This window comes from Crocodylus siamensis, chromosome 1 (genome assembly GCF_052110815.1).
Source record: "Crocodylus siamensis isolate JL-2025a chromosome 1, ASM5211081v1, whole genome shotgun sequence".
Lineage (NCBI taxonomy): Eukaryota > Metazoa > Chordata > Crocodylia > Crocodylidae > Crocodylus > Crocodylus siamensis.
In genome coordinates, this window is record NC_143395.1 from 311,595,608 (window position 1) to 311,617,255 (window position 21,648).

General features: G+C 43.3%; 1 protein-coding gene across 1 annotated transcript; it reads left to right on the forward strand.

Annotated features, from left to right (window-relative positions):
* Window positions 1-6,608: 6,608 nt before the first annotated feature.
* On the forward strand, window positions 6,609-18,783 carry ARGLU1 (arginine and glutamate rich 1). Its single transcript, XM_090022417.1, has 4 exons — window positions 6,609-7,313; window positions 12,663-12,888; window positions 15,239-15,322; window positions 16,792-18,783. The coding sequence occupies exons 1-4, from the start codon at window positions 6,925-6,927 to the stop codon at window positions 16,954-16,956; spliced, it is 864 nt and encodes a 287-aa protein (XP_089878543.1). The 5' UTR covers window positions 6,609-6,924; the 3' UTR covers window positions 16,957-18,783.
* The last annotated feature ends 2,865 nt before the right edge of the window (window positions 18,784-21,648 follow it).

A 21,648-nucleotide genomic window follows, 5' to 3' on the forward strand; every position in this document is an offset into this window, starting at 1 on the left:
TACCCTGCGTAGCCCCAGCAGCTGTATACAAGATCCTGGGGGCCTCTTGGAGCTGTAGTCCCAGCGTTCCTGCAGCTGGGAGCCCGGCAGCCAGAGTGTGGCTCTAGCCAGCCAGGCTCTGGTTTGGGGTGATGCACGCTGCCGCCATGTGAGCCACCCTGCTTTTTTTTGGCGTGGGGTTTTTTGACCCCAGGATATCCCAGGTTCAAATAAAAAACCCCACCTCGTGCTGTAAGGCAACAGAACAAGGAAGGCCTGCACATGTGGTGTGTGGTGCCAAGGACAGGTCTTCAGCGCCACATACCACATGTCTGCGTTCATCTGGTCGCAGCCTGAGATTTCAAATAAGAATTCACAGTGTTAAAAGCAGGTGACCTGTTGTGCTCTTTCTAAGTTCTTTGCAATAGAAGAACTGCTATAATATTTTTTTTTTAGTCAAAAAGGAGTGAAAATAAGAGCAAGCACTTTCCATAGGCTGCTTTGAGTCCATCAGGAGGTGCCTCAAGACTACTTAGAGGTGCCAAGTGTAGAAAGACTGAGAACCATTGTTCTAGACAAAGTAGTCACGCTACAAATAAGGCACCTTCGTATATTTTTTATTGCACTACCAAACATCAGCAAAGCATTCTTTTGTTACATAATATTAAAAAGCTGTGATCGACACCCACACAGTTAATTGGGTCACCAACTGGCTGGAGGGCCACACCCAGAGAGTGGTGGTGGATGGGTCATTTTCGACTTGGAGGGATGTGGGCAGTGGGGTTCCGCAGGGCTCGGTCCTCAGGCCCGCACTGTTCAACATCTTCATCAGTGGCTTGCACGAGGGGGTAAAAAGTACCCTGTTCAAATTTGCTGATGACAATAAGATGTGGGGGGATGTGGGCACACTAGAAGGGAGGAATAAGCTGCAATCGGACTTAGACAGGTTACAAGGGTGGGCGGATGAGATAGGATGGGATTCCACACCGACAAGTACAAAGTGATGCACCTGGGGAGGAACAACCGGCACCATACCTACAGGTTGGGGAACTCCCCTCTTGTCAGTACAGAGGCAGAAAAGGATCTTGGAGTTATCATTGACTCCAAGGTGAATATGGGCTGGCAGTGTGAGGATGCAGTCAGGAAGGCCAACCACACCTTGTCATGCATCCACAGATGCATCTCAAGCAGGTCCAAGGAGATTATGCTCCCCCTCTATGCGGCACTAGTTAGGCCACAGCTGGAGTACTGTGTCCAGTTCCGGGCGCCACACTTCAAGAGGGATGTGGACAACATGGAGAGGGTCCAGAGGAGGGCCACTTGCATGATCAGGGGGCAGCAGGGCTGGCCTTATGAGGAGAGGCTACAGGACCTGAACCTGTTCAGCCTCCGCAAGAGAAGGCTGAGGGGGGATCTAGTGGCCTGTTACAAACTAGTCAGGGGGGACCAGTAGGCATTGGGGGAGTCCCTGTTCTCCCGAGCATTGCCATGAGTGACCAGGAATAACGGTCACAAGCTGGCAGAGGGTAAATTCAGACTAGGCGTCAGGAGGCGCTACTTCACGGTCAGGGCAGCTAGGATCTGGAACCAACTTCCAAGCGAAGTGGTGCTGGCTCCTACCCTGGGGGTCTTTAAGAGGAGGCTTGACAAACACCTTGCTGGGGTCGTTTGACCCCAGTACTCTTTCCTGCCATGGCAGGGGGTCAGACTAGATGATCTACTCAGGTCCCTTCTGACCCTAGAAACTATGAAATACTGTTCTGGAAAAAAATATTAGCTTTCAACCTATAACTTTACTAATTAAAGTGGACTAAGTTCCTACCTACTGAGGGGGGGGGGGTGAAGGCATGTGGGTAGGTATGTGGGGGGATGTGGGGTTTGTGGAAGGGTGTGCCCCCCCGCCCCCACGTGTTCCCCAGCCCATGGTGCACAACCCTTGCTGCTGCCGGCAGCAGCAGGCACGAGGCCCTTGGGGCGCTCATGGTCCATGGCAAGTAGTGCCCCCAGTGGCACATGGCTCTGGCTGAATCCCACAAGCTGCATGTGGCAGCACGGAGCCAGCTCAGCCCACTGGTATGTACCTTCAGGCCAGACCAGGCTGGCTGTGTGCCATTGTGTGCAGCTCCCAGCATTGCAGGCAGGAGCTGTTTACCATCGGACCGGGTCAAGCCAACTCTGTGCTTCCACATGGGGCTTCCAGCACTCCAGCATGGAGCCACATGTAGTGGCACAAAGCCCATTCAGCCTGATGGAACACAACTCCTCGCTGTTCTCCTTCTGGTAGCCACACACCATTGAGCCAAGCCAGGCTGGCTCCATGCCAGCACACAGAGCTCTTGGCACTGCAGCCAGGAACACACACCACTGGACCAGGCCAGGCACACATGGCTCCCCACTGGGAATGCTGGAAGCCCCATACGGAGTCACAGAGCCAGCCCAGCCCAATAGTATGCACTTCTCTCCTGCAGTGCTGGAGCCCCACATGCTAATACAGATCCAGCCCAGTCTGGCCTGAAGGTGCATGCCGGCGGGCCAGGCTGGCTCTGTGCTGCCACATGCAGCTCGTGTGTCTCAGCCAGAGCCACATGCCACTAGGGGGCTTTGCCTGCCATGGGCCATGAGCTCTTTGAGGGCCCGCTGCCTACTACTGCCGCCACCAGTGGGGGCTGCGCACCATGGTGAGGAAGGGGGGTATGCGGACACTTGTAAAAAGAATACTGTTTGGACAAAAGCTCCAGCCAACGTATCTGAATCTATGGCAACATCAGTGGGAAGTTCAGATAAAACTAATGAATGAACAAGTAGCAGAACTGGAAGTAGAACTCAGGCCTTCTCTCTCATAGACACATACATAGCCTAACCATCATTTTTCTCTACATCCTCTTCCTTGAAAGTGAGTCTTTCACTTTTGAGAGAGACTTGACTTTTTAAAACGTTAGTTCAGGAAACCCTCACTATTCTCAGATTTGTGATTTTGAATATCCACGGCATGCCACGCTGCGCCAAACCACGTTCTCTCCCCGCACAGTGTGATAACACTTTGTTACTGCGCTCCACAAATAAGGGGTGGTTTGAGAAATTTAAAAAGAAGCACAGCCTACATAACACGAAGTTGATGGGGGAATTTGGTATCAGCAGACCATGAAGCAGTGCAGAATTATTCCCCACAAGCTCAAACAAGTTTTCAACGCAGATGATGCAGCACAGGATTTGTGAATTTCCCCATTTGCAAGGATCTCTAGAACATATCCCCCACAAATGGTGAGGGTCTCCTTTATACAAATATTAAAAACAAATAATGCAAGTGCAAAGGTGAGTGTCCCTCCCAGAGACCAAGCGTGAAATACTTGTCAGCAACAAAAACCACCAATTAAAACCTTCTTCCACAGGTCCTTCATGTGATTACACATGTAGGCCTAGCTGTTTATAAAGTACCACCTCAATGGCCCAGCACAATACAAACAGGTCCAAATTTTATTGCAAGGTGAAGTGTCCAAATTCAAATGTGACATATGCCCAAACAAAGAAGTGGAAGAGTTGGGGGGGGGGGCGGTGTCAGGGATGAGGGCCAGGGCAGGGAAGGGTGGGGGAGAGAGAGAGTCAAACCTTATGTATATGACATTTATCTGTTGCCTGACCAAAGGTTGTACTGTTCATCCAAGAATTTGTCCAACTAGGGTTACCATACGTCTGGATTTTCCCGGATATGTCCTCTTTTATGGCCCCCTGTGCTGGGTCTGGGTGGGTTTTTAAAATAACAGCAAATGTCCTGGTCTTTTGCTGTTCCCTCTGCTTTCCTCAGCTGGCTGCTTGGGACCGGGAGCAGCAGTCAAGGTGATTTAGCTGTTGGGGGTCATGTGCTCCCCACACGGGCCCTGGCAAACCAGGTAGAGATACTGTGTGCGTGCAGACATGTGCTACTTGGGCAGCAGGGCTGGGGGGTAGGGGTCTGCGGATCGAGAGTGAGGGGCACCAACAGGGCTGGGGCAGGGGGCTATGGGTTGGGAGTGAGGGGGGGCTGGCAGTGCTGGGGGCAAGGCAGGGGCTTAGGAGTGAAGAGCAGAGGCAGGGCATGGGCATAACTGCCACCCCACAATCATATGCCCCTCCCCACTATCCTTACCCCCTTCCCAGGTGTCATCTCTTTGGAAATAGGGTAACTCTACCTGTTTTTGCATCTGGTGAAACTGTCAGCTTCTACATTATCTTGCCACAGTGAGTTCCACATTTGAATTAGGCTGTGTAAAAAAGAGTTTTATCTCCTTCTTTTTTCAGTGGTCTCTAATTATTTCTTAGTACATATTTTCCCTAGAGTGGTTACTGCAGTCAGTGGTTAAGAAAGACAGCTCCAGAGAACAATGTGAGCCTGTGTTTAAACTGCCATGCAATCAGTGCTTGTTCACTTCCATGGCTAGTACAGTGGTTCTGAACGCAGCCTTGATCCTGAAGTTCAGTTCACAAGACCTGCATCCTCTTAGAATCCTACTGACATCCTCCACAATTTGCCACATAAGCACTGGGCTCTACCTTCATGTAGCCAAGCAGAAGTCTGGGGTTATGATTTGCACTCATTTTGACCTGGAAGTAAATTGAATTCACTTTCATTTGTTACCCTGGGACCGCCTAACATTCCACCAACCCTCTTCCTGGAGCACACCTGCAAGCGTGGGGGTAACACCACCACCACTCAGTCTGGACCGATCTGGGACCTGCACCCTCTGGGAAACACAGGCCTAGTCATCCTGGAGGGTACCTGACCCACTGCAAGAACTTGGGGTCTTCACTCAGTTTGAAGCACAAATAGTGGTCTCCCTTAATCAGCCGAACCAAGGGGACCCCAAGGCATAATCTAGACCCTCTCCCAATAAGTGTCCCACACTAGGTACAAAGGAGAACTTTATTGGCTACAAGGAGTAGGTTTGGGTAGAAAAATATCAGAAAAATACCTTAGAGCAAACAGTGGCACAGTAACCTTTGATCATGCATCTGAGTTACTGCAAGCTATATAGCTAGTTAGATCTCAGGTAGCTTACTTACAAGTATCATCCAGAGGAAGGTGGAGATTCCCTCTGTAGGCAAACAGTTCATTGATCATGAGTTTCAAGAGAAAGAAAGAGCTTCAGATGGTCCAGCTTCTCTCTATGAGTTTTCATCATGGCTACTACCCCTCCTCCTGGGCAGTCCTTTACTTATATAGCCCTTATGACCTCATTTACCTGATACAATGAAGGCCAGCAACTCTTGGCTGCCAGCCAACCAATTTGAAATGCATCACTGGCTGCTGGGTAGACTGGTAGGGTCTTTAGCCCCCTCCCAGTCATGTTGGCATTGCTTTGAAAGGGAGGCAGCTGAGAACGCAACAACTGATTGCTTGGGACAAATAAAAAGAAAACAAAAATGGGAGCGAGGGCCACAAGTTCAAAACAAGAGACCTGGAAAGGGATACTGAGCAGAGCAACCGGCTGGTACTCACTGCCTCATGAACGAGTCGGGGCTGCCTGTGGGCACCAACCGGCAAAGCTCTGCTGGAGACGTGAATGGAGGAGCAATGGGAAGACAGCTCCAAATTTGTTTGGGACGTTCCCAGACAGACCCTCCCGGTCTTGTAGCTGCCCAGCTTGAGCAGAACCAGGAGGAGGTTGACCACGAGGTCCCAGGGTTTCCTGGGGCCACGGATGGGGGAGCGCGTAGCAAAAAAAGGTGCGGGGAGAAAGCCAGCAAGAACCTCAGCAGGAGGTTTGGGAGAAGGCTTGGAGACTTTATGAAACGGGGACTTTTTCTGAGACTTTTGAAAGTCAGAAACCTCAGCCAGCTTTAATAACAACAACAAAATCACTTATTGAGGCAGGATGACTAGTTGTCACCTAGCATTGCAGGAGGATGATTCCCGCTCCAGGGACTTGGCAGTTCGCCATGCTCAGTGCTTGCAGGCACAGGCCCTGCTATTCCCACCTCGCAGGGGGGGAACAATGGGTTCACCCATTATTTGCCTAAATATTCAGGTAGGGTGACAGCTGCAAGCCTGGTCTACAATGGACCTAAGTAACTTCCGACTAGTACAAAGCCCAACATGCGCTTCACCTCTGACCACCCGACTCAAGCTGCCCTAATACTGACACCTGAAAAGAAAACCCCACCCTACCTAGGCAGCCCCAACCTAGATATGAGGCGAGCTGGGCGCGTGCGCAGAGATGACCTCAGCTTTTCCGTACACCCCCCCCGGCTGGGCTATACGCATGTGTAGTTACCGTAGTGTTCCCTACTATTAGCGTTGCGCGAAACCGAACTGTGCGCATGCGCCGGGGTGACGGCAGTTCTTCCCGTCACCGTCTTCCCCAAGTAGGGAGTTGTGCACATGCGCAAAAGTCGACTCGGCTCTGCCTACCATCGGCGTTCCCCGAGGCGGGGTTGTGCGCACATGTGCCAAGGTGGCCTAGGTTCTTCCTCCCCCGGTGTCCCTCGAGGCCGGGCGGCGCGCATGCGCTGGGGCGGTCGCAGGTCTCCCTATCAGTTCCGCAAGGCCGAGCAGCGCGCATGCGCAAAACTGGCCCGGGCTCTGCCTGCCACCGGTATTCCCCGAGGCCGGGCTCCGCGCATGCGCTAGTGGCCGCGCAGCTGTCCCTCCCCCAAGCGCCCTGCCTCGGAGCGCAGCCCCGATCCGCTTCGGGTCTTTCCGACCACAGCGAAGAGTGGCGCGTGGTGCATTGTGGGGCGGCGCGCAGGAGAGTCGCCGCCGCTGCCGCTGCCTCGGGACCGCCATCTTGTCTCCGTGCGGACTCGCCGCCGCTTTCGGGGTCCCCTCCTCCTCCTCCTCCTCCCCGGCGGCGCGGGCGGGCGGAAGCCGGGGAGCAGCGAGGGAACCCGGCCCGACCCGGCTTGGCGGATGCGCGCGGCGGCCCGCGCCTGCCTGGGCAGCCGCTAGCGACGCGGGGGGGCCGCCCCGCCATGGGCCGGTCCCGCAGCCGCAGCTCGTCGCGCTCCAAGCACGCCAAGGCCTCCAAACACAACAAGAAGAACCGCAGTCGCTCGCGGTCGCGCTCGCGGGACAAGGAGCGGGCGCGCAAGCGCTCCAAGTCGCGGGAGAGTAAGCGCAACCGGCGCGCCCGTGAATCCCGCTCGCGCTCCCGCTCCAACACGGCGCCCTCCTCCCGCCGCGAGCGGGACCGCGACCGGGAGCGCGAGCGGGACCGGGAGCGCGAGCGGGAACGCGCCTCCTCGCCCCCCGACCGCATAGATATCTTCGGCCGCACCGTCAGCAAGCGCAGCAGCCTGGACGAAAAGCAGAAGCGCGAGGAGGAGGAGAAGAAGGCCGAGTTCGAGCGGCAGCGCAAAATGTGAGCGTGTGTCCTACCCCTCCTCTCCTCCCCCCTGCGTCCGCCTCTGTCTCCGCCACGAATCTCCCGCCGCGCAGGGGAGGGGGGAGCCCGGGCCTTCCCACCGCCCTCCACCCTCTCCCCGGCTCTGGTGGGGTTGGGAACGGGTGGGGAGTGCTGTCCAGCCCCGCAGCGGCCCCCTGGTCTCCGCACTGCAGCGAGAGAAGGAGGCAGAAGGTCCTGGGAGCTCCTGGCCTCACCTGGCTTGGGATGGCTGTAGGGTGAAGAGCGCTGCCTCCTCTCCTGGCCTCCTTAGGGCAGGGCTTCAGACACTGTAGGTGTTTTAAGGCCAGCGGTTTTGTTATGGAGGTAGGTGGGTATAGATGTACAGAGATAATTACATAAATGCATGTTTTGGGAGGCAACAGCAAGGGATTCCTGGTGATGGTTGGGATCTATGGTCAGGCCCAGGCTGGTGTATTAAGGCCACCCCATCTTCCTCTTTGCTCTGTAGATATACAGGTATAGATACAGAAATAGAAATACACAGACATATATCTACAGAACAAAGAGGACGGTGGGGTGGCCTTAAGACCTAGGCCTGACCACAGCTCCCAACCATCACCTGGGATCCCCTGCTGTTGCCTCCCAAAAAATATATCCATTGTTTCTATCTATATATTTTGGGAGGCAACAGCAGGGGATCCTGGGTAATGGTTGGGATCCATGGTCAGGCATAGGCCATCCCGTTTTCCTCCTTGGTATGTGATACACATCTGTGTAATTATCTCTGTATGTTCTGGGAGGCAACAGCAGGGGATCCCTGGAGAATGGTTGCTGTCTGTGGTCAGACCTAAGGCAGTGTCTTAATATCACCCCATCTTCTTCTTTGCTAGGTATAGGTATGTTTAGGTATAGATAGAAATACATAAATGCATATTTGTTGAAGCAACAGCAGGGGATCCTGGTGATGGTTGGGATCCATGGTAAGGCCTCAGCCAGTGTCTTAAGGCCACCCCACCTTCCTCCTTGCTATATAGATATATAGCTATAGATATATAGGTAGAAATATGTAAATGTATGTTCTGGGAGGCAATCCCAGCAGGTTGAGATCCATGGTAAGGCCTAGCTAGGCCTCTCCTGCCAGCATGTGGTCCTGAAGGAAAACTCTTGACGCAGCGGTTAGCAACATCTTGGGGCTGAGTGCCTAAAACACCCGCAACCTCAACTTGTAAGATGTTGGTGTGCCAGGAGTGAATGGTGGGGGAGCTCTGAGGGGCTTGATCCTTGTTGTGGCCCTGCTGTCTGCCCCAAGGCACACGTGCCAAGCAAAGTGTGCTTTTGCATGCCATGCTCTGGCACCCAGGCTAGAGGCTGTCTACCCCTGCCCTGAGGTTTCAAATAGGGTTGTTGGTTGTAGCTACGTTGGTCTAAGGACATAGGCAGACAAAAATCTTTGAGTGGATGGGAAGTCTTTTATTAAACCAACTAAATAATTGGAAAAATCTTTCTAACCATTTAGTTCCTCTAATAAAAGGTTTCAAATAGGAATCTGTAGTATTGAAAATGTTCTGGCCTGTTGTGGTCTCTGTTCTTTGCAATAGAAGAATTTCTTGATTTATTTTTCCAAATTGTGTGGGAGGGGGATCTGATTCTCATATTCTTAGGTGTATGGATTCATAGATTAAAATGGCAGCTAGTCTTGTTCGTGGTACTGCAAGAGCAAACTGGCTGCTTTGGCTCACTTCAGGCTACTGTATAGCAAGGAAGTAAGTGGACCTGGGGAGATTTTTGGAAGCTGTGGTCTTTCTGTTTCTGCTTTCAGTTCTGCTCTGCTCTTTGGGATTGCTCTTGTCCCTTCCCAACTAAACTGTTCAGTAGCGATGGCATTAGATTGGCAGGGTAACCCAACACATGCATTTGAAAATGAACTATTTTGGTCACTGGTTCTGACTTTTTTTTACTTATTTAATTCAAAAGAATCAGGATGAGCGTTTCAGAGAACCTACTCTTTTTGTGTGACAGAATCCAGTTTTGATTAATTTTAAATGTTCTGCCTCTTATTTTTTTGGTTCCCTTTTGTCCTTTTAAATGAGTTGTAAATGCAGTCACCAGCTTTCTCAGATTTGGATACTATGAGACTATCCAGTAACTTGTGAAAGAATTTGTACTACATGGTCAGTGAGAAGTAATAAATCAATCTCAGACTAAATCTATTTTTTGAGAGGCATAAAGAATACTAAAGGAAAATGAAAAAACAGGATATTTATATAAAGAACTTCAGTAAATGTGTTGCCAATAAATATTTTGATTAAAACTGTAACAAGCCTTCAACAAGTCTTCTTTCTGTTTCCCTGAATAATGCACAGCTCTAGTCTCTTAACATGTGATTTAAGTTTTTTTAAATACATTTTGTTACTCCATGAAGGCAAAGAGTAACAAATGCAAAACAGTCATGGTGAAAGTTGATCCAAGTAGCAGTAGCACAGTAAAATACAATCTTTCACAAAAATGTATTAGGCCTACAAAGCTTCAGCATTTTCAAAGTGCATCAGGTTTCAAAGGACCCATTAGTTATGTGGGTTTTTTAAAGGCATAACCCAAATTCTTCTTTTGTAGTAGGAAATATTCCCTTTGGATCTAGTAATGTCACAAGCTGTATTACATTTGAATTTTTTTTCTTGTAATAATTGCACCAAGCATGGCCTCTGTATTTGACACTGGGTTTTACTTACCAAATGAACTGGCTGTATGTAATCATAGAATGGTTTTATTCCTGAGTCTGCTTCTACCAAACTTTGTACCGGATACTGAGAGAGGGTTTTTTTCCCCCCTATATGTACTTCCTTTCTGTGTTAGCTTTGGAATTCATATGAATACTTTTATTCAGTGAGCTTGCTATATATGAAAGCATTTACCTTCTTTTATCCTTCATAAAATGTTGTAATACTTATAGGCTCTAAAGCATGCTTGTTCCAGTTTACTGACTTCCTTATGTCTCTGGAAGCTAATAATTAACAAAGGTTATTAAATTTGTATCTACATGCAGGTATCATGAACTCAACATAAACATATGTAGGCCTGATCCTACATTTCTTGCAAAACTGGAACTGCCATTGACTTGAAGGGTTAAACCTCCTTGTCAGTTATACTTAAAGATTTATTACAGAACTTTTGTTAATAAATTTCTTGCATTTATTTGTGAAAAACATGTTGTCTTTAAACCACATTGAACTTTTCTGTGTTTGTTTTTTTAACATTCCTTGGAAAACTACCCTTTTCTGAATATTTATGTATCGCTGTAATACAGTGATCCAAATATCTATGGATAAAGAAAAGTGGTGCGCATCCCTGTTCTAATTATGAATTTAAATATTTTTGGGGGAGAGGAGGCAAGACCTTTACAGGTGCAGTGTTTATTTAAGAGGATATTCACATTTTGTTGATACATGAACATCTCATTTTTAAATGATAAATTTCCTGACACTTTGTTTAGAATTCAGTTAAGTTTTCATCTGAGTTTACCTTTACTCAAGTGACTGAACATGAGACAAATGTGACCACCAACTTCATGCAGAAATAAACTTCAGTAGATTCATATACCAGGTGTCAATTTGTTTCTCAATTTAGTAGTTACAAGACAGTCATCACTAAATAAAAACTATGCAAATTAAAATATTAACTTATCTTCTACTGTATTATAGAAGTTTTAAAAAAATACTCCCCATCATGGTGATACAGGAACCTTTTTGCCAATACTAGAGAGAAAGTATAGTATGTTTGCAAGTATAGCAAGTATCTCTTTAGAGCAAGGAGGGGGTAAAGAAACTTTTAATGGGGGCTCTTCTAAAAAGGGTCATAAGATCTGTTGGTGTCCACTTGAAGAGAGATCATTGGTTTAAGGTTTTGCCAAAAAGAGACCACTTTTGCCTCAGAACAGTGAAAATCTAAATGGACTATTAGAGAGCTAAAGCTATAGTTCTAAAGAGTCGGCAATTCATGTTCTAAAATGTAAATTTGATGTTCTGTTTTTAAAGAGATGGCATGTAAATCCATAAAACTTTGGAGCCATCATTTCCATGTTACAAACATGTTATTGACATGAGTGTATTCTCTCTCGTGTCTTACCAAATTTGTTACATCTTTACCTCATTTAAAATCATTTCATGTGTTGCATATTGGGGAATAAAAACCTCTGGTGTTTTCTTCCTTAATATAATTAGAGGGGTTTTTTGCTCTTTTTTTAAAAGAGAAATGCAGTGAACCATACTTGAATTTCTTTCTTTCATTTTCTGAAAATGACAGGAAATAAAACCAGTTTCATTCTAAACAGGATCTTATCAGGGCTGATGCATGAAGATTTTTTTTAACTGTTGTAGTATTTAACCATTGTTAAAGTATTGTAGTGTCTTGAATGCTAAAACCAAGTTTAATTACAGCACTTGAGTTTAAACTGAAAAGTGGAATATGTGTGTGAAAAATAAGACATGATAATCCTTACGTGAATATGGTTTAAAGCACAGTTTATGGAATAGTCTCATTTTACGTAATGACCATCCTGTTAGTATATGAATATTTTTCACAAGTAGGCCTGATATTGCAAGTGTGAACTCCCTTCCTATTACGATAGGAAGCGTTTGAGAGAGCTTGACCCATTGTGGTTAAGATGGTGTGAAAAGTACATTTTATGTTTAACCCTTAAAGATTCTAACCAACTAAAGAAAGAGCTATAAATGTAACCAAAATCAGTGTTTAATAATTGATGTGTTTTGAATAATAATGATTTACATAAAGAGCTGCAATTTTTATATGGTTGAAAACTATTATTAGAACCTCGTTGTTTAGTCAGGAATTCCCATTACAAATCTGTTTTTTACTGTAATTATTGGAGACCAGTTTGATACCTTTGTGGAAATGTTAAGGGAAGATTTTATTGCTTTGTATAACAGAAAATAAAATGTTCTGAACTTTTAGAAGGGGAGGGCTGCCCTAGTTCATAGTTTCATTAATGCCAAAACATAGCTAGCATTGAAAGTTGGAATGATGAGTGCCATATCAAGTAATATCACAACCTCATCATAATTGCTGGTTTCTTATGTATAACATTTTGAGGTCTGTCATACATGGGATGGTGGTAGGATGTTGGTGGGCCCACTCAGTTATTACCAGGCTTGCTTTTTCCAAACCCAAAACAAAGACTCTTTCTGTGGGACAAGCTACGCGTATGAACTCTAAGCATTTAAATATATATCCCCCAATGTAATATATTTAGTTAAGTCTTTAAATTCAGTGATGTACAATTTAAATTCAGTTCAATTGAATTACTTTTAGAATAGCCAAATTAGTTTTTCCTTATCTGTTTCCTTGTAGCCGCCAACAAGAAATTGAAGAGAAACTCATAGAGGAAGAAACTGCACGAAGAGTGGAAGAACTTGTGGCTAAGCGCGTAGAGGAAGAGTTGGAGAAACGGAAAGATGAGATTGAGCGAGAAGTTCTTCGCAGGGTGGAGGAGGCTAAGCGCATCATGGAAAAGCAGTTGCTCGAAGAACTCGAGCGACAGCGACAAGCTGAACTTGCTGCACAAAAAGCCAGAGAGGTAACGCTCGGTCGTTTGGAAAGTAGAGACAGTCCATGGCAAAACTTTCAGTGTCGGTTTGTGCTTCCTGTTCGGTTCAGAAAGAGATGGAATACAGAAAATCTAATTCCCTTCTCGTGTAAAGTTGCATTGCTGAGAAACTTAATTTCTAGCTTATTCAGAGGAGCTCACTGATACTAAAAACAGTTACTCTTCTAAAACCTGTACAAGGATACTTGAATTTTTAATGGAACTGACTACATATTTGAGAATTGTTTGAAACTTTTGCCATGGCTGCAGGATTTATCAACAGTCCTTTTTCTTTTTGGGGAGAAGGGTTTTAAAATCTGTAATTATGTATCCTTCATTTGTTTTGTTTTGTTTACTTAGACTGTAAGAGGCTTTTGCCTTCAGTCAGGAAAAGAGCAGGGTCCAGCACTGAGCTGCAGTACCTGTCTTTTAACAAATAGGTTTTCTTATTCTCCCTTCAAAACAGACATTCTCCTTGAGCATACATTGGACTAATTCCAGTACTTTGAGCATAAGCCCATCAACTGTCTTCACCATGGACCTATATCAAAATCATTGCGTCCACTCTTAATAACAACTAACAACTCCTTTTTTTCCCTTGAAGTTATAAAAGAGCAGGTTGCCCTTTGTCTGAAGTCAAGCTGAACATGTGACTTGTTCTTTTCTTTTCTTTTTTTTTTTTTAATCAGCAGCTGGAGCAGAAGCTGAAAATGTCTTTCTGTGAGACAGTAATTTGCTACTGAGGGCTTTGATGCTTGTCTGCACCATCATTCCAGGATCTGAAAATTTAAAGTCAAATTTGTAAACCTTTAAAAAAACATGTACTTAAATAGCACTGAGCATAAAATAACTTTTCTCACTCTCCAACTCACTGGTATCATGAGTAACTTGATTAATTTACAACAAGAAAGCTGCAAGTATTTATGCTTTCCCCTGCAGGCTAAATATGACCTGTTTGTTTGCCAGTATATCTTTGAGATAAAAGTTAATTGCTGGCATATAATTGATATGCAGAATACTGAATCCCATTTATTTGAAAACTGAGTTTCTCTTTTTTAAAAACAAAAATGAAAGAAACCATTTCAGATTCTGACAATTAAGCTCAGGAAATGCTTTTATGTATGGTGGATTTCAGCTGACAGCAATTGCCCCTGACAAAAATTAGGTTTTTAAAGAAAATGGTCAGGTCTGATGTGGAGTTGTCTCCATCAGTGCTTTACTATACAGAATAAACTTCTATTCCTGGAGTGAAGTGTGCTGTCTAGTAGCTGGTTACTAGTCATAGTAAGAAGTTTTCTCTTCACATGCTTGCTTTGTTTCATGTTAACTTTTTTTTTTACACAGACATAAACCTCTGGCTGATATAAATCTCCCAAATATTAAAATAATTTGGATATTTATTATGTGAACTGAAACACTTAAAAAACCTTCACGCAGTCTTCATATTTATGATCTGCATCATAAAGATTCATAAAATTCACCAAGGAAGCAACAATTTATAAGGCTTTATTTCCTGAAGTTGCCTTGCCTGGACTCTTGAATTCCAAGTTCAGATTGTAGATGACAGTTTAAGCTGTCTTAAAAATCGTCAAAACATTGAATGTTGAAATCCATTTTCCCCATGAAAGAAGCCCTTAGCTCCATGAAGTATGGATTACCATTTGTATTTTTCACTAACAGTAAATGTATTTTTCTTATTAATTGTTTGCCTTAGGAATGATTTACATATTTTTGTTCCTTCTTACCATAAACATCTGCATTCCTCAGCTCAGCCTTCCTTGTATGTTGTTTCTTTATAAATGGTTGAGCTGCTGATGCAGGTATTGCCAAGCTAACAGTACAAATCATTTTAAAGAGGAAGCTGGCGCGTATGGCAGCCGAGGAGCACACTCTGCAGGACACTGGACAAGACAGTAAATATTCAACTTTTAATGCTGATTAAAGGAGTATAGGTAAAGAATACGTAGGTATACTTAATTGGTGAGACAAACTATTCGCTTTATTTATATTTTATATATTACTTTTTAATTTGGTAAATACTATCCAGTTTTTGTAGTTGTCCTTGTTGATTTGTGTGATATTAAAATACTAGTAATAAATTGTCAGGATTCTGTGATTAGGGAGGGTTTAGTTGGTTGCTGTTTGGACTGGGAGGGATGATTTAAATTTAGTGTTAGAGACCAGTTTTAGTGGCTGCACATCTTACAGTTTGTGAGACAAAATGGGTGGCTATAAAGCTGCCCCTTTAAGTCAGTTCACAAAAGATTTCTGAGGAAGTTTAGTGAACATGCATGAATGAGTATTTTACTTTCCTAACATCTTACCCTGTCCTCCCGTTTAGGAGGAAGAACGTGCAAAGCGTGAGGAACTAGAACGAATACTAGAAGAGAATAATCGAAAAATTGCAGAAGCACAAGCTAAGCTGGTACGTAGAAATGGAGCTTATGTAGTATAGATGTGTACCAGTTCCTTTCCTGGATGCACCAATTAGTAAAAACCAAGCTATTCTAGGATCTGATCCTGCCTGTCCCCATGGAAGTTGATGGCAGTGCACCTTTGACTTCAGCATGGGGCAGATTGAACCATTAATAACAACTACAGCCTGAAACCATGTAAATACAGAATTAAAGGACACATTTTTATGTTTTATGTTACCTTTGAAATTTAAAGCATTTAACCCTATCTCTCACATGAAGCTATATTATTATTTTATCTCTTAGACGTTGAATCAGAATTCAGTTTTAGAAATATACAATTTATTTTTATGGCTACCTGCATACTATTGTGTGTTCTGATGGGTGATTTTTTTCTCCTAAGGTTGTAAAGTATGTTAAAATTTGTTTGATGTAAATAAAATTTGGATGGGCAGGTGCTGGGGTGGATTGTCATTCCTGAATGCAAATACAAACCCCTGTGGACACTGGGCTTTTTCCTGAGCAGTTTTCCTTTGGTTTAGCTTTAACTGATGCCTAATCATTTTAAGCTAAGCTGAAGAAGCCTACTTTAAGATGAAACAAATCCCTGTACAGGTGTTCACACCTAGCTACCAAAATCACATGCTTGCTTAATCCAAAGCAACCCTTTCATATAGGTAAGGTATCTGTTAAAATTGGCTTTTGGAACTACACCTGCTTTAGAATCTCACTGTCAGGTTTTACAGACATATTGTCTTGTTTCCTGTATCTTTCGTTGCGGGGGGCGGGTGCAAAACAAATAAGGCATCATTAAGAGAAAATATACACCATTTAATAAAAACAGAAGGATTAAATTTAAAGAACTTTTTTCAGATCTTTCGGTTAGTAAATTGTATCCCCTTATAAAAACAGGAAGCTAAGTTTACACGTTATTCCACTGAATTTCTTGCGTATGTTGTGGGTGTGAAGCATAAAGAGTTATGTATCAGATTTAAAAAGAAATCATATGAAAACTTGAGAGGGTGGATGCCTTTTCCTTAATTCCTCAAAAACAAACAAGTGTTAGGAAAATGTTTGTTTATGGGCAGTGTTTATGCTTCTGTCCATACTTTAATACTAGAAAAATAAGTGTTTATGTCAATACTGATGTGTATAAATAAGACCTGTAAGGTGTTGGCTGAAGAGCACTGCGTTCAAGATTTTGATATGCACATTAGCTTTCAAATCTGTGAAGCAAAGTTGTTGGCATCAAAGCTAGAATAGATATGAAATAGTCTTATTCTGTTAACTAGTGTGTGTGTGTGTGTGTATATATATATATATATATAAAAAAACCACTGAAACCATGGGGCTTGGCAAGCTGAGTAAAGTGCAGAATTGGGCCCTGTAGTTGGTGGTTCAACAAGTAAAGTGTTGTAAACGAATATAGAGCTAGAAAAATATTGTGTATTGGCTTAAATTCTGCTGTTTTCATATTCAGGCTGAAGAACAATTGAAAATTGTTGAAGAACAAAGAAAGATTCACGAGGAGAGGATGAAACTAGAACAAGAGAGACAACGTCAGCAAAAGGAAGAGCAAAAAATGATCCTGGGCAAGGGAAAATCTAGGCCAAAACTGTCCTTTTCATTAAAGACCCAGGATTAAATTGCAACTCTGAACTCTTTAAAAGAAAAATGAACCAGAAAAACTTTGTATGGTAGCTTCATGTTGAAGTGTTTTTTTTGTTTTTTTTTTGTTTTTTCCCCTCCCCCTCCCTCTATTTTTTTTTGGTCTTTTTTCCTTTTTTTGAAAGTCTGGAAAGTTAGCTTGTTCTAACAGGGGCTGTGCTCTGGAATTCTGAATTTTATTTTTTTTTTTACTTCCATTAAGTTAAATCCTTATCAGATCATTGTTGCCTTTTAGAGAGTAATCTGTTCTCATCCATTTTGTTTTTGTAATGGTGGTCTGAAAGACCTCAGGTCACTTTATAAATTGCAGATGATCTGATAAGTTTTTACTGACCCACTGAGCAGAGGTCCATTCTTATATCAGATGGAACTTAATGCTGGGTTTTGCTAGGTTTTTAATAAAAAAAAAAAAAAAAGTAAATTCCCAAGGTATTACTGGACTTCTGTGGTTTATTGTTAAATCAGTGTCCCATGATACTGTCCCACTGTTGCGCTTGATGTTCCTGATACAGGTAAGGAAACAGTTGGTCAATTCTACTATGAATATGTATATATAGAGAGAGTTCAGTATTGCCTCTAAGTTTGTTTTTATTACATTGACGACCTTCAACCAGCTTCCCCATTGTGTAAATAAACCAATTTGCTGAATAAAGTAAAGTCTTAAATTCATATGTTTAAGTAAATTTTTTTAGTATACTTTATAAACTACTATATAAGGATGACAATTCAGTTGCTGAATTTTAAGGATATAGTGGTATTTCACAAAAATGTTTTTTGTTCACAGAAAAATCTAACGCAAGATTTACACGTAGAATTAAAAATCCCTATTGTTGTGAATGTTTTAGATGGCTGTTGCTGTTTTCATGAATGTTGGTTTTATTCTAACAGACTTATTTCAGCTGTTGCATCATGTTTAGACAGCTGTTTGTCTGAGTGCAGGAAGCCAAATATTTCAATATCTAATTCCCTGGAGTTGGCCTCATTATATAGTATGTTGTATAAGTTAAGGTTATTGCCCAGTAATTAATCTGATAGATCTGGGAAGAAGAATGAGGATTGTTTTGTTTTACAGTTGGAAGGGCAAGCACACTTGAGGAAATCAAAAAACAGAAAATGGGAGTCAGTTTTAAATATATTATTTTGGCCACAAACCAACTATTATTCATATATGAGATAATCTTGAATGTCATCAATTATATGCGGGTTTTATTTTAACAAATGAAAATACACATTGAAAACCATATATAAATTCCCTTTTTGTATGCAATTTCCTCTGAAACTTCAACTACAGCAGCATGTCAACCTTTAAAATTCCATTTCCCTACTGGATTACGATGTCTAGTAAATAATTTTAAGTGAAGGTTCTTGATTAATTGACTGAGCATTTGACTGTTCTGGACAAAGGAGGAAAGAATTATTGATATTCCCAACTGATCTGTCCTGTTGTGACAAGTAAAATGTGATGGTAGGTTGAATGTATTGCTGTAACAATATGCAGCGTTCTTTGTGTGGAACTTGGAGTCAGGGCCAAGGTAACGCATCTTATTTTGTCCAGAGTGTCAATATAAATGTGAAGAGAGTAAAATATCTACAACAGTACTGTACTTAAATTTGTCTTATAAATTTTGTCTGACAAAAATGCTTGTTCAGTCAACACAAGAAATGAAGCCAAACTGTGTTCATGATCTATTGCAAGGATCAGGTTGTATTTAGAACTTAACTGATACCTGTATTTCCAAAATATAAAACATCCCTGTGTTCCCTTTATGCAAAACAAGCTATTAAAAGTCAATACCTAAACAGACATGCATTTTGTCTCTTCTCCTGTTCAAAACCCAGGAAACTATATCCTCACTCATGCAGACTACAGCTGTCAAACTGTTGGGCACTTCACTCTTCTCTACTAATTTGCTGTTGTTAAATGATGGTATATTAATACCTTGCATTCAAATTGTGTTGGCTTGTGTTTGCAGTTTGAGGAGTTGTCTTTGAACTTTAATTTTCAAGACTATCCTTTCTCTCTAGCAAAATACTGAACTTTTTAAAAGTTGAAATTACACCCCAATAACTCTCAGTTGTATTTGATGTAAATTTTCATAGCTTTATTAAATTCAGAAATTACACTTGCCAGCCAGCATTTCATACTCCACCCCCCCCCATATGGAAACGAGAAAGAAATATTATGTGTCACTGATCCCTCTCTTTTAAACGTGTGGTTGGGTGTGAGAGAGGTTTATAGACATCTTGTTAACTTAAGTTGCAGCTAAGAGTGGCAACCGTGAAGTTCCAAGACAGTTGAGACAAATTCTGGCAGTTCTTCCAGACTTTTTTTTCCTATTTGATACCTGTCACAAGAAATTCCCAAAACTGCCTCTTCTGCTTGATACACGGTGTCTGTCTGACCAGATACCACTTTTACGTACAAACCTGGGGATGCTTGAGGAAAAAAAAAAGACCAAGTACATATTGGGTTAAGTTGCATTGACTGTATTTGCTGAAGCTGCTATTATAAGCTACAACTTGTTATCCTTTTGGGATGGGGGGTTACATTTTAACATCTTCAGCCTTTGCTTTTAGCTTAAATATCAGTCTATTTAATTGGAGGGGGCAGTTTGGTTGCTATCTATATGGAACAAAAGCTGTCAATACATGCATCTATCATACAATCAGCTTTTTCATGTAATAATAAGGAGGCTTTTATTTCTCTTACCACTGCCATTGAGATGACTACTGGATCTTTGTTTTATTTAAACTCCTTACCAGCATTTGCAGGGAGGATGGGATAAACTGGAGCTGGCTCCCTATGTATAAATCAATGTTTTCACAATTGGAAGTGGTTTCCTTTTGTGCCCAGTAAACCACCCTTTTCAGCTTAATGTGTTCCTTATCTTTCTCCTTTACTTTGTAAATACAAGTGGAATTTGGGAAGTCTTCTATGCTTCTTCCCCAAAGCCTGGTGAAGCAGGCACTTGGTTGGGAGGCAGATGAAAAGCCTGCCTGCCCTGCTCTTCCCTCAGGAATGAGTGATCATAATACCTACCTCATCAAGGTACAAACCCCATCTTGCTTTTGGGAGGGAAAATAGTAATACTTGTCTCCACTCTCTTGTCCTTCCTCAAATGCACCTTTTGTCCCCAGTATTCCCATCTGCTTTTCTCTTCTCTTTACTTAACCAAGAACTCCATTCTCCTACACCTGGCTATGCCTTAAATGCTTTCAAGATCACTTGCCCTGTCTTTATGTACAGTACACTCCCAGCCCTACTGTCTGAGGAAAAGATTGGAGTGATGCTGCTTTTTCTCTTGGGGCCCAATTTACTTTTAATTTAAAAGATCATCAAACGTTTTTAAACATTTCTAAAGCCTTGAGGTAGGTGTGAATTGGTGCTCTGTCCCTCCCCTCTGAAGGAAAGTGCTCACCTACTTCCTGTCAGGACCCGATTCTCCCTCATTATCACTGAACTCCCTGGAAGTAGGATGGGCCTTTTGTATGGAGAGGGACTGCTCTCCTTTGCAATGCTTTGTCAATTCTTTTACAGCGAAATCTGGTGGAGGCTGCAATTCAGAGTGGCCCACCACAGGACAAACAAGGAAAAAAGCCCACTGGAATAGCTCTGCAGCTACTGAAGCTGACCTATGACCCATTACTTCTCCCAGTTTTCTAAGTGTTCAAACCAGCACCTGTTTTCTGAAACATTTCTGTTTTTCCCTGCTATGTTTTGTGGCAGTGGAGGAGTGCCACTCCTGGCAGCCAGGAGAGGAGTCTCAGTATTTCTGATTCTGTCTCCTGACAATGACTTGTCTAAGGTTTGCTTGGACAAGTTCTATCACGTGTTACCTTTTTTATTATGACCAGATATAAACCCATCTGCAAGTCCACTGAAATAGCTGTATTAGGCCAAGAACCCCATCCTCCTACACCTGTCTGTGCCTTAAACTGGTCTAAGATCACTTGGTCTTTATGTATAATATAATCCCAGCCCTAGATTGTGAGGAAAGGATGGGAGCAATGTTGCTTTTTTCTCTTGGGGCCCAATTTACTTTTCCTTTTAATTAAAAATACCAACACTTTCAAAACCTTGAGGTAGGTGTGAGCTGGTGCTCTGTCCCTCCCCTCCCCCCCCCCAAGTCCTATGAGTTAGCTATGCAGTTTCAAGACAAAAACAGAGAAGATGTCCTTTATAACTAATTATTAAGGTTTGTGTAAGTTAGGGCTACAGCTGGGCTTTGCTTCCTGATTCTCCCCACCCTAACTGAAGGCTGCAGCACAAAAAAGGGTGTGTGTTAATTTTTTTTTTCCAGGATTAAAAAAATAAAGAGCACCCAAATGCATGGGCCAAAATGCACGCTGAAACTTTTTTTAGACTCTGGTTTGTATGGGAGGGTTTGGATAGGGATGATCCTGCCTCAGGCAGGGAGTTGGACTAGGTGATCCCTGGAAGTCCCTTGCACTTCCGATTCCCCTCGAGTTGTTTGAACTCTGAAAGAGGAGCCAAACGCAATTCCTGAAAACACAGGGCTGACCAAAAACTGCTGGGTTACAAAGCAGACACCCGGAAAGGCCAGATGAAATTAACCCAAAAGTCGCCCCCCGAGATAAAGAAAGACAGCACGGCTCGCTAACCAGTCGGGGAAGGAGCCCTCAGCCACTTCGGGAACCAGTTCAATTG